This window comes from Phalacrocorax aristotelis, chromosome 5, assembly GCF_949628215.1.
Source record: "Phalacrocorax aristotelis chromosome 5, bGulAri2.1, whole genome shotgun sequence".
Classification (NCBI taxonomy): domain Eukaryota; kingdom Metazoa; phylum Chordata; class Aves; order Suliformes; family Phalacrocoracidae; genus Phalacrocorax; species Phalacrocorax aristotelis.
In genome coordinates, this window is record NC_134280.1 from 26,256,780 (window position 1) to 26,270,765 (window position 13,986).

At 37.9% G+C, this 13,986-nt stretch overlaps 1 protein-coding gene across 1 annotated transcript in view; it reads right to left on the reverse strand.

The window, feature by feature from the left end:
• The window catches only part of PDE11A (phosphodiesterase 11A), a 146,950-nt gene that overhangs the window by 15,226 nt on the left and 117,738 nt on the right, over positions 1-13,986 (reverse strand). Inside the window, exons 15-19 of the mRNA XM_075093583.1 lie at positions 11,832-11,932; positions 7,641-7,718; positions 6,194-6,261; positions 3,137-3,207; positions 258-341 (exon numbers count right to left, since the gene is read on the reverse strand). Of these exons, the coding sequence (XP_074949684.1) occupies positions 258-341; positions 3,137-3,207; positions 6,194-6,261; positions 7,641-7,718; positions 11,832-11,932 (402 nt within the window). The remainder of the gene's footprint in view (positions 1-257; positions 342-3,136; positions 3,208-6,193; positions 6,262-7,640; positions 7,719-11,831; positions 11,933-13,986) is intronic.

Below are 13,986 nucleotides of genomic sequence, written 5' to 3' on the forward strand. Positions count from 1 at the left end.
AAAATCAGTTTGTCTCAAAAATAATGAAATATCAGTTGCCCAATCAGCTTTTATAACTTAGAGAGGAATTACATTTACAGATGTTACCACCTTCAGGGAATCTGAAGATTTCTGTGTAGAATTCAGACTTTTGGTAAAGTCAAAGAAAGATAAGAGTTCGAATAGCGTTCAAGGCTCCACTGTAACCTAATTCTTTTTCCCTAGAGAGGAAAGAACAATCTTCTCTGGACTCTGCAAGAGCGGTAAGTAAAAATTACCTCATATAATGGCATGCAGATGCTATCAATCCACTCGAGCTGCAACCTGGGTAGTTCATCTTTCCTGTTCCGATCAAAAATGGCCTGAATTGAGAAGGGAACAAAACTGTCATGCTTTATTACGCTGGAGTATTTTACAGACACATCCTCCAGTACTTTGGAGCTATGATCAAATTCTCACAACCAGAACACTTTGTAAACCATAATCAATCTTTACAGCAGTCTCCCTACTACTTTGTGTGGCATGAAAAATAAAGTGTTTATTTTTAATCAGTTCTGAAATTTGTAGGCTAAATGTATGTGAATTTTATAATTCTGTGATGTAAAAAAAAAAAAAGCTCCACAGTTGGAGTTGAGCTGGTAAGAAACCTCCTGTAGAAATATAAAGTAGATACCTTTGAGTAGAACTTTCCCTTTTCTCACATAGGAGGGTTTTCCAGCTCAGCAAAATGAACAGCGATGGTTCTGGGCTGGCTCCCTCCCTCCCAGTTGCAGACCCTTTCTGCAGAACCAGCCAAAGGTTAGTCTGTGAATCCAAAGGGTGGGGAATCAACAAATCCATTTTGGGAGCAGTTATCAATTTGCTCCACTGGAAACAGCCTAATGCACTGCTCATGGCACTCCCCCAGAGAGGAAATTATAGAGGTTGAAGCTGATGTTTAAGAGGCTCAATTATTGTCTGAAAGGAGATGGAGCAAACCGAGTTCTGAAGAGTTTGAACGTGAGTTGAGATTCCTCCATACCCTGCCTGAGATCACCTGGGCCTATCAGCTTTCCACCTACAGGATTTTAATCCTCCTTCTAATGGCCCATCCATACCATTTACTGAATGCCTCTTTTTTACTCTCTGAATATGCCAAGATTTAAATCTTTGTCTTTTTCTGTGGGAAGTCTCTTATTCTGGGCCCATCCCCTCAAGGTTGATGTCTCCTGAGAAAATTTACTTTCCTTCTGTACCTTCTAGAAACTCCAGACTGTACATATATTACATTAAATGTCTGGTTGAATTCTTCTAGTTGTAGCCTGCTCTTTCTGACATAAACAGGTATTACACATTGTATCCAAATAAGACTCTCTTACCCAAATAAGATTCTTTTATCTTAAATTAAAATCTTGGGTTTGAACTTGGAGAATTTTGTATTTCCTATTCAAATAATTTTGAAAAATCCTGTAATTTTCAGATTGTTATAAGCAAAAAGCAAAAAAATCCTTGAGTTGTAAGATAAAGGAATATCACATTATTGTGCTGACTAGTGCCAATACCTATCTAGGTGGCTTGTCATAGTGATATGTCATGAAATACAGCAGTATTTTTTCTTGTTTAAAAATTCCTCATTATTGTGGTAAAATTTGACATGATTTTTGACCCTTAGCCATCAGCTGTTAGAACTGATGAACTTTGAACTTATGTCCCAACATAAAACAATTAATACATCAGTTTACTGGATTCTTTGAAATTGTGAAGGGCCAAACAGAGAGGAAAATCTTTCTTCAAGCTGTATGGCTTCAAAGCATCCTTCATGTGGCCCACAAATTGCTGTATTCCTTGGTGCAGACTGTAGAGCCCAAACGAAGAGTGAGAGGGCTCCTGTGATGGAGGAAATACTGAAGGTATTTATATCAATACACTCTTTCCCACCTGTCTAGGCTGCTGGATGCATATTTTCAGAAGATATGAGTCCAGAAGAAAGCTCTGGCTTTTTTCTTTCTCTGCACTTCTACCAGTCTACAGTATGTCCAAAATGTAGATGTAAACACACCTTAGAATAATTCTTAAGGTTGCCAGACCTGGCCATTTGCACTGGAATACATTGCTACTTGAAGACAGTAACATTAATGTATGTGTTGAAATAAAATTACTTCCTACTATGCTTCATTAGCATGAGAAACACATTTTGCAAATTTTATATACAAGGCAGGAAAGGCACTTATATCCATATTATATGCAATGGTACTTGCAGTTATTCACGCCTAGATTTGGTCTCGGAACTGTGAATACCATGACTGACCGATTACTCTTCTACTGGACTATAGCCACCATTTTTTCTGAGATGTACACACAGAACTACTTTAGGGAAGAAATCCATTGATGTCCCAACCTCTGACAGTATACAAAGTGAAAAGCCATTTATTGTATCTGAGCATTGTTTACTACAAACTTTTTAAATTTATTGACTTCATTACATCACCACAGGCTCATGTGTATTATCAAAGTGAGAACAAGTTTGGGCCACTGGAACGGAAGCATATTTTTGGAAGCATAAACATATTTGTGAATGGCTTGTAAGTCAAATTCTTTAGAATACTTTCTGTTACCCTTCTCATGTTGCCTCCAGATAATGGCTTGTCAGCATTTTGAGGTATTTAACCTGGATAAGGCTTTTTCTTCAAATCATTCACTGAAAATGTTTATGAACCTTTTTTTCTTAGTTTTTGTTTGACACTTTATACCCATCTGCCTATATTCCACTCAATACCAATCTATCCTTTCAATCACAGCGTTATATTTAGTTATTATACTTAAAGAAATGCTTTTCAGCATTTAATACATCAAATAACACAGATAGCTGCAGCATAAAGTAAATCTGACAATTTTGATTTTTTTATTTGAATATTGTGTATTAAAACCAATACCTGTTGCTTAGAAAAGTAACTGACAGAATAACCTTGGGAATAGGTACAGAAAATGGGGAGAAGGGCTCAATGTGAAAGTGAGCGAGTGGACTGGCTCTAAATGCATGTCCTTAGTGGACAGAGCTTTTAGTTATTCCAAGATTTTTCTTTACGTACAAAATACAGTTAGTTTTTCTGAATGAACCCAATGATATTTTCTTACCCTATTCAACTTAGCAACTATTTCAGAAGTGATAAAAACTTACTGAAGGGGTGAGTTTGAGTTCAGATCTTTCTCTGTCTCCTTGTTCAAAGAACTCGCTGGTCACCAGCTCAGCTGCCTAAAACATAAATCATGATAAAGATTAGAGTTCTTGCTACTTAATTTTTAGGGTAACGAGTTCTTGCTCAGACCATGACTTCAGCCTGTGCTTAATTATAAAGAGGTTGAATAGCCACACTTACTGACTGATGTCAGACACACATATGTATAGTTTTCAGGACTGGGCATACAGGGGCTATAAATAGCCATAGCCAGTGATGGGTGCACTTATCCCTTTTTGATAGGTAATTGACTGGGGGAATTACATTGCAATGCCAAGGGAGCACTCTGTGGTTATATTCAACTTACTCAAGTATTGAGAACAGAACGGAAAATTATAGCATCTTGTTGGCATGCACAATCATGTCTGTAAAAATACTTTCTAAAATGTGCAAGAGCTCTCTGGGTATTTACAGGCTGTTGCCCTGTATGAACAACTTCACTTGTCAAAGAAACTTAATTAACCAATAACCTCTGTTGTCTTAATTTAATGTGAAATCACACAGGTTTTTTCCTCACTAGGCTTTACATTTTTCCCATGACTGTCATCACTATAGGATCTGAATATCTAAATATGAACTCAGATTGCGATTATCATATTGAATCAAAATCAGGAACTTGTGGTTGGAAGTTGGAATGTGTCTTTCTGATTTTTGTGAATGAAGATGTTCTATTCAGCGGAGGTTTGTGCTTCGCAGGAGAACACAAGATTTAAAAACAAAATTAGTTACGGAAACAACAGCAATTTTAGGAACTCAAACAGTGAGCAATCCTGATATAGTAGCCTTTACATACTGTACTCTTCTCATGTGTGGGAGGTACCTGTAGAAGGTAGGCATGTGTGACATTTGGGGTGGATAAAAAGGAAACTGATCTACTGAAGACGGCATTCAGTTCCTAAAGCTCCTGTCCTGCCTCCTTATTGTTTCAAGTGTTTTCAAGCTAGGAAATGATTTCATAATGCCAAGGCACACGGAGAGAACCTGCACTTCATAAAATAAAATTTCTTGGTCTAGCAGCTGCCTGGTAGCTAACATTCACAAATCCTAAGCTTGTTACAGTTGAAATAAGGAGTACCAAAATAAATTGAAGTAGGTGAAGTGATGTTGTAGAGTACTCTTAAATCTTGAGCCAGGCTATCACACTGTTTGGAACTTTATAATGTATGTAATCCCAGCGCACTAATAAAATTCTGGATCAATACTCCAGATAGAAGAATAATTTAACAACTTAGCAGCAATTAAGGGTTTGCCAAGTGTATTGTATAAAAATAATCAAGACACAGTCTCACCCTGTCTCTCGCAGCTATTCTGATCCTGTTCTCCTTCTGTCCCTTTCCCTCTTTTTTTGTCTGTTTCTATCTTGTCTTCCTGAATTTTTCTTCCTGACCTGTAGCCTTTATTCCCTTTGATTAATATATTTTAATCTCTTTCTCTCTCACTTTTCATGTTTTTTTCCTTTCAGCACAGTTGAGGTCCAACTATTTCCTGTTTTCCCTCTGTAGACTTACTAGCCTCTCTGCTTAATCAGGTAATGTTTCGATCAGTCCCAGACTGGATTTTTCAATCTAAAATAAACCTGTACACTAAGCTGCAGGGGAATGTTCACCTGCAGACTTCCAAAGCGATAAGGATAAAAACCTCCCAGTTTGCTAGAGACTTCAGCACTAATTCAGTACCATAGCACAAAGGTTGACAACATGGAAAACAGACCACACCTGACATTTTGGCTGTCAAAGAAAATGGAGAAGCTAACTGGGTTAAAGAGGAAAAATGAGGAGGGATTGCACACACTGCAGCTATGGCTAGGTGGCACTGAAAAGTCTTGTGACTCATTTTCGCACTGCAGGATACGAGCAAATTCCCAATATTCTGTCCGAGTAGAGTAACAGCCTTAGAAGGACTATTGTCATAGTTTTCTTATAAAAGCAAAAGAGACTCATCTGACAAAACTTCAAGCTGAGCTGAAGCTCTTGCCACATAAATGCTTTTTTACTGAGTTAATGTGCATGTAATCTTCATGCCACCACAAAGTCCCTTTCAGCTTCTGTTACTTCCTTGTCCTTTTCCAAGAAATCTGGCTGCTCCTGCCTCACTAGTTCGCTGATCTAGCTGCTCTTTGTCACCCCATCTTTTCAACTCTCACTTTGCTGTTAAGCCAATCAAACTTAGCCACACTCAGCTGCACTGGTCTGTTTCCTATTTGCTTCTTGATGCTCTACATTCCTCCAAAAGCCTACACAGCCTGCCTTCTACTGGCTTGTTCTGGACCTCACTAAAGGACAGAGAATTATTAGCATGGGCACAGGAAATATTAAGGATGGATGCTGAGTAAGGAAAGATGCCTAGGAAGAGGGAAAATCATGTGGTAAAGGACAAGACTGTGGGATAGGTTGCTTTCTCACATCGTAATTGTTTGCCAATGCTGGACCCAATTTTATGTATATTTCTAGAGAGCCGACTCAGCAGCAGAAGCCTGAATTTTTATTTGTGTTTTATTTTTTCTAAGTACAGGATGCTAAAAAAGGCTCTATACTACACTTGCAGTTTTCCATCATTGTTGAGAAAATGAACACATTTCTCTTATGTGTACTGAAGATTTTATGTTAATCAAAGCTTGCAGATCATCTGCTGCTATTTTTGATTTAGGGAAGATTCTGTCACTGCCAAGGAAAACTTTGGGACAAAACAAGTAAGAGCAGCTACATGTGGCTAGCACTTTTTTTTAATTTAATCCATGCATTTTTTTGATGTGGATTTGAAAGGTTAATAAGAGGAGAGGTTGTAAAGCCAGATCTCTTCAGGTGCCAACATGCTGCTCACCAGCATGTGTACATGGAAAGATTATGCAATAAACCATTTCTTGCAGAACCCCCCTGCTATTTTTTTATAGCATTAATACTGCTGTAAATTGATTCCAGTTTTGGTCCCTTGTAAGCCAGGGCCCTGGGAATATTGTCCCGCCAGTCCCGCCTCCACCCAGCCCTGCTATTAATCATGACTTGCCTGTCTTGAAATCTCCCACGGTTTGGTCACAGCTCCAAGGTCACAGGCTGTCATTAGCATTGATCTGAAAAACAGAAATGAACAATACAAGCTGAATCAACCTTTGTTGTATTTCTAAACAACTCTGCTCTGGATGCATAAATAAATAATACATACATAAAATGTCAGCCCTGGCACCTTCTTTTCCTCCAGAAAAGAATGACATGTTTGAAATTTCAGCCATCAGCATGGCTTTTATATCACAATTGTGCCTAGGAAGCCTAATGTGTTGCAGGTCATCAGAGGATGGATTTTGGTATTGTGCATTGTACACTAGAAAAGAAATTATATTGCAAGGGAGTAACTGCAAATTTTGCAACATTTCTAATACTACTTACATTAATACCTATACTAGAAAGTATGTGCTTCACATGATATAAGTAAGGGTATTATTACATAACAACCCCTGCAAACTGGATTAATTTATATGCCTATTTGTAAGTGACTGCTGTAGCAAGAGAACCTATAATCACAGGCGGCATCCCAGACACTGTTTAAGCAGTTTCTACTGTTCATCTACAATAAAAATTCAAGATTTACTATGAGCTATACTGTCGCACTGTAGTTTAATACCCAGCTTCAACCGTGTTTTATATGCATTAGGAGAAAGAAACCATTCAGCTGTAGAAAGCGTTTATGTACAGTACATGATGCAGATAAAAGTCCAAGAAAGTTTAAATGAAGAACAAGGGCACTGAAAATGAAGCATTAAATATATTGCCTGAATCTAAAATTAGGAATGGGTGAAATGATATGGAAAATAGAAAATGGCCAATATTTTGGTCAAAAGACCAAAAGGAAACAGGATTTTAATGAAATTTCAGATAAACTGAGACATAACCAGGCATGCATATGCAAATGCACACACTTTATTGTCTCAAAAGCATGGCGTACTCAAACCACCCACAGTGTCTGAGTTTTTCAATAGGACGCAAGCTCAGATCATTCGTGAGGGCTAGAAGAGTACCGTGTATTGGCAAACTCCCGGGTACAGCCTAGACAAGCAGAGAGGAGCATGGCCAGTGAAAGAAAAGAGCTGAGAGGAGGAGGGAATGGGGAAATGGGCAAGAGAGATCTTTGTATCCTGAGGCAGAATATTGATGCTTTCTGGAGAAAGAGTGGAAGGGCTGAGCGGTTACTGGTGAGTCTGGGAGAAAGGGAAGAAAACATGACAGAGTGTGAAGGCAGAAATAGGAATGGAGAAGGTAAGGTCACACTGATTACATCCCTGCTGTTTGGTGATATTTAGAAATCAGACCGTATATTTCATATCATGGATCATATTTTTAAAACAAGCTACCTTCTTTTGTTACTCTAGGTCTTCACTCCATGATATATGAAATTCCTTAAACAAATATGGCTACACTTCGAAATAACGAGAAAGCAAGAAATAGTAGTGCTCACCGAAATATTTCTCGGTGGTTTTTTATATTCCAATCATAACCACCTTTACTGACAAGTTCAAAAAACTCGGTCCTTCTCCTGCAACAAAACAGATTATCAGAGAAGGAAAAAATACACTTCCAGGGCAGTGCTGCAGTAGAAACACAGTTCTCTGGATGATACGAAATCATTGCACCTCATGTATTATTGTTAAAGTCGTTACACTGACAGTCCATTTAAGCGAAACATACTAATTTCCAAACATGGTCTATAAATGTCTGTTATCAATGTCAGAGTTGCCTAGTAAAAGCAATATTATATTTATGGTCTCTGCTGATAAGGAAATAAATGATACCAAAATGTTCAGTCTTCCATGGAAGCATGAAATGTTCAACTACAGCAGTGGACAGACAGACAATAGAAACACCCCTGAAATATATACACACTTCTCTGTACTTGTCCTTGCAAAATTATTTTTACTTCTGGGTCCCAAAAGTGTTTTCCTGGGACGTGCCATTCCTGTTATTTCCAGCACACAGAACAGAACAGTGAGAGACAGGAGCTGCAGATGTCTTGAGTTAGTAGTTCTTACTGACTAGAAAACTAGGTCTCCCTGCTTGGTCCCATGCTGTGTCTTCTGGAATATCTTATCTGTGTCCTCAGAGAGGGACAAACATGAGCCATAACATGGTAATTCTTGTTTGGTGCCTCTAAGTACCAAAATTCTGACTCATCATAGACCGTAACTTTTTTATGGCACTGAAACTCCAAGCGGCTCTTATTGCATTCAGTGTGACTGCAACATGAAACAGATACTGCCCCAGATATAGCAGAAGCTGAAGTACAAAAATATGGAGCAACTTGCCCAGAGTGACACAACATATTAGCACCGAAGCTGGAAAGCAAATAGCTATGTTGTGAGTGACAGTCCAGTGCCCCATCTCGCAGGAGACTCTACTATCTCTTTGTCAAGTGGAAATGTAGTTAGATTCCCCAACAGGATGGGGTTTGCAAAGTTTTGTATTTTCTACATTTACTTTGGCTAGCCTGAAATTTTGAACAGTGATATTGAAAGCACAGTCCGACGGCAGCCAGTACAGGTTTTACACACGAGGAGATGCACACTTCCAGTAACATTACCCTCGATCAATGGACAGATTTTTACGTGGGGCATGTTGCATCATTCTGGTCCCTGACTGTCATGCGTTAGTATGACCAGTCATTCAACTATAGGGCCTTTCCATAATGGATTTCATGACAGTAACTAGAACAGGGGAATATAAGGTCTACATGATGATATCTAATCCCTTGTGTTTTGTGAAATAAGATATAAAAGAGTTTCATGTTACAAAATTTTCTGGGACAATGCAGTGTCACACATGCAGAAAAAAAATTTCAGTTTTCTCACACAAAGTCATAGTCATATCATCATGGCCACAGTGGAAATAAACATTGCAATGATGAAAATGTTAATGGCCAAGAGTAGTTGGCATATAAACCTTAAGCCAGCCTAATTGTGAGCAGATCATCAACAACTAGGTACTCTATTAAGAGTGAGCAGTGGATTTTTGTGTCCTGTACTTCAGTGCCCAGTCTAACGACGTAAAATTTGGTAATGATTTCATTTTGAATTATCAGATGTTCTGCGAAAGTCATATGTTACTGGACAAAAACAGGTAAGAATGTTCAAAGCTGAAAGCTCAGAAAGATGACATCCCAGAAACCCCAAACATTTACATTTAGAATATAGAGATCCATAAACAGTAACTAAAAATGTGAGTCTCAAGGCCTTATGTCAGGCTGAAAACTTTAAAATAAGAATTTTCTTTGCAATCCATTTAAATGGATGCAGAAGTAGTAGTCCAGCTCCACAGAGTTTGTAGTGTAGGAAGGAGTCAACCTGAGGAAAGCAGCCATGTATAAGGAAATGATTTACTGTTTCGTACTGGGTGCTTATGCATGGTATCTAAAACAAAGAGGTTTGCTATTTTTAAGCAAAATAATATGCCATGATTTCAGAAATAAACAGAATGATAACAGTTTTGCAGTGCCTTTGAGTAACATTGACTCTAGTTGTATTTTGCCTGGAAGGGAAAGTTGTCTTTCTATATATAGCAAATCCAGTTGCTTTACAGCCCAGTGGCTCAAGACATCATTTGAGTGAATTTCCATAAACTTCATTTTGGTTCCATGCTTTTGCTTGTTGTATTTTCTACAAGCATCATTATCTAGAATCATTTACCAAAATGAAGTATGTTTTCCATCTGATCTTTCACTGAAAGTCATCTTTTTGTTTGTTTGTAGACAAGTAGTGCCTTGAGAAGGTCATAAAGCCTTGCTTTGCCTGGAGTTTTGCTGCTGTTTTGCTAGCTGGACTTTGTCATCATTAGGTTTAGATATTCTAAGAATACTAATATGAGAATTTCCTTCTCTACAAAAATACTGAATGTGTAGCAAACTGAAAAAACAAGTCAGGTACTTGTGCAGAAACATCTATTCACATAGGTTGGCTTTAAGAAGTGTAAATCATCAGCATTTCCAGGGGGTGATTTTCAGGCACTTCTGGAAGTAAAGTAGCATATCAACTACCTGATTAATGAATCATAATAACACAAGAGGAAAAGATAACTTATTTGCAGACTTCCGAGTAATGAGGCCTCATTTGCTAAAAGTTTTCTGATTCATGTAGCACATAAAAATCAATTACGCAAGCAAGGAAGAATAATCTTGAATTTCAGCTTATGTCCCTTTTTGAACATTACTTCTCTGTATTAAAACTAGAAAGTCAACTTGACCAAGTAGTTTTTCAACCTAAGGCATTCGGGGAAGAGAGCTCCATCATGTCTGGGTCTGGACCGGGTTCACTCCCAAGGCGCTGCAGCAGACCTTCTCCAGGGCAGAGCCTCTGGCTCTTCCAGGGGCTCCAGGATCCCGGCCAGGGGGAGTATGTTGTGGGGTTGTGCCAGGGCAGCTGCCCTCTTAGCCCCTGTCACTCATCTCTTCCTTGACAACACAAAACATTTCTGCAGCACTTGTTATTTGTGGTGAGACAGGAGAACCCATTCTGACACATCCCTCTGGTCCCTGTATCTCACTTAGAGCTGTCAGCAAATTCCCCTGTCATACCAGCCCCACAGATAACAAGCGATCCTAACAGACAGCTTCAAAAAGAGTCTGCTTAAAAGGTTTATTTATCCTGCTCAGGAGTTTCATGTTGGCAAGAAATTTCTTCATGGACTAATGTTTAGAAGTTATTGATAATAAAACTATTCATTAAAACCCTTTCTTAATACAACTACTCGGAGAATAGACTTGCAGGAAACAAAGAATATCAGCGTGTGCCTACTGCCAGTACAGTTTAGAAACAGCCCTTTGCACAGTAACCAAATACCTAAGGATTAGTTGTTGTTAAGACTGGGAAGGTAGTACATTGAAACTGCACATCTGACAGCACTTCATCCCTGTAAGTCAGGCACAGGCATGTGCCAGAGAGGGGGATGTTAAAAGTGCAATGTGACAGTGACACCATGACTCCTCTGACTACACGAATGCTCCCACACATTCTCACCGGGAAGAGCTTTGTAATAATTAACTGTATTAGAAAAACATAAAATAGTCCCAACTTGAAGTCTGCTTAGAGGTTTGATTTGCAAACACGACAAAGGAAGAAAACTTAATGAGAGAGATCCTATTTTACTTCTCTTGAGTTAAGCTTTTTAAGACCTACTCTCATGTGATAAAAATTGGCATAACTGGTCTTCAAGGAAGCAATGTGTATGCTTTCATTACCTCTGCAACTGGGTCTGTAACTAAATATAATATTTCTTAGCATGCATGTTTAGAAACTCTGAAATGGTGGAAAAGAATTCTAAAATGTCGTTGATTTTCTACATGCCTGAAGAAATGATCACAGAAGGGACAGAAGAATTATGGGACTGAGCTGCAAGTGATTCCTGGAATTGCTTGGAAATATAAGCCTAGGATTTCACTTGCTTTTTGTTGATACAGATGTATTACACATTAAAGCAAAACTTGCTTGGACACTTGAGATATTTCTATTAGCCTAACATATACTAAGTATTAGACTGAATCTCTTCAACCACAGCTAAACACTAATTTCTCATATTATATATCTTTATTGGTATTTAATAGGTCATTAGAGTAAGTTCTTTGAATTTTCATTTGTCAAATACAAGAAATGCCAATACTTACTCAAAATACAGAGTGAGGTCTGTTGCCAATATCGATTGCTTTAGAAGCTGCATAAGGTCACTGTAGTCCTTAGAGGACAAGTTAGCAAAGATGTTATGACCCTATAATGAAAGAGATAAAAGAGGTAAAGGGCTAGCAATCAATATAGGTTTTTAAAAGGTTTTCTAACTCTTTAGTATCTGTTTCCCTGTAACAGAGTCCTTTTCTGATTCATGGCAAAACTATGACAAAATAATAATGTTAATACTGCTGAGATTACAGTGGGGTGGAAAAGTTGATGATTGTAATCAAGCACCTGGGATGTTTTTCTAAACTCTGCTGAAATTATAGCCTCTTGAGGAAAGATTTACCCTTTGCTCTAACCCTGCACAGACTCGGTTCATGGGGAAAAACTATGGATACATCTCAGTCTTTCCTCTTACTAAATGTTTTGGGGAGCTGTGCATTGCAGCTTTTGAGTTGTGCTCCTAATAGATTTATCTGTGCGGCTGCTTGCAGTCACAGAAACTGCTGTTAGAGCAGTCAAAGGCACTAAATCAGTTTTTCATTCAAAACAACCCGTTTCCTCACTCTGCCCATTACTGCATTGTCTTACAGTATATGCAAGCATTGCCTCTGCAGGCTAAAGAAACACAACTTTATGCAGTTTAAATGCCCTCTGTAGGCCCAATAGGCTACTTTTTAAGGGATCAGAAATTAAGAATTTGACAGGGGCTCCATGGCCAGGATGAAAGGAAATAAATTATTTAATATTGCTCTTTGAGAGCAGGAAGGTCCTTCTGTAACTGAATTTCTGAAAACTGTGAGGGACAGAGATGCTATAATTTCTCTATGAAATCCTAGAGAAAATAAACTGAAACAAAATTAATGGAAAATGCTAACTATAAGCTTAAGAAGTGGTCTTTGTGATATTAGCCACATATAAATAACATAAATAACAGTACTACACTTTTTTAATTAATAACCTATAGAAATAATGAGGTTCTTGCTAAACCTTGTGTTGCGGGTATTTAGCACTGTAATGCACACATTCAGTATGCACTGCCATCTACAGCTTAGGAAGATTAAAATGCCCTTGAAAACAAGAATTTTCCAGCAACAGGATTGCTATACCATGATGGTCTAAGGACATAGGCAAGATAAGGTCTAGAGGTAGAGATGGTATTTTTTAATAGATCAGCTAATTGTTGGACTAAAAAAATAATTTGTCCTGCATAAAAGATGGTTTCCCTCTGTGACAATGAAATTAATATTTCTTTTCAGATAAATATTGAGAAGGATTTGAGAGTCTAAAGCTTATTAATGGAAAACAATTTTAAAACCGAAGTACTCAGAAGAAAATAAAGCAAAATATATCAGGGAAATAGCAGCTCTTACAACAGGTGTAATTTACCAAGTTGTCTGTTACATAATATCTGTGCCCTTCTGACCTGTTTCATTGCGTGTAAAACCATGTCACTGAAAAGCTCAGGAACACTTATACTGAGGTTAGCATGACAAGAATAAAGGCTAAATAGCTCCTTTGTCCAACATGATAAAAATCTAAAGAAACAATACAATATATTATGTTTCCTTCTAGATAGGAAAGACAGACTAGAATATCAGTATTAGTGGATAGGATATAATCTAATTTCATCTTATTTGAGAGAAAAGACCAACTGCTCTGCTGCTGAAAGTTAGTGTATCTTTAAGTAGATTGGAGGATCCAAATCTGCATTTATTCCAAATTAAGGGGTGTTCTGTTCCATTAGCAAATTGTAAAAATCCCATAGGATTAATTTTCTGGTCTAGAAATGAGGACCTGAAGAAGCAGCTTCCTGAATGATCAAAGGGGAGGACTTGCATTTCAAGTAATATTTTACATCACTGAAAGAAGCTGGAGTAGATGCCAAGGAAAGAAGGGTTGGGGTTTTTTTCATAAATTTCTTCATTTTTTATTTTTAAGTCGGAAAAGATAAATAAAAGCATCTAGACTGACAAGAGCTATAAACTTTCACAGGGTTGTCATTGTCTTGAGCCTGTGCTCAAAGACACATTCAGTCATAATGAAGATTTCAGGAACTGTTTCCCAGGAAAGCTTGTCTCAGGGGCTGAAAAGTCTCATTGATTTAGAAAAAATAGCAAAAACCCCTTCCTTTTTTCCTATTCTGAACAG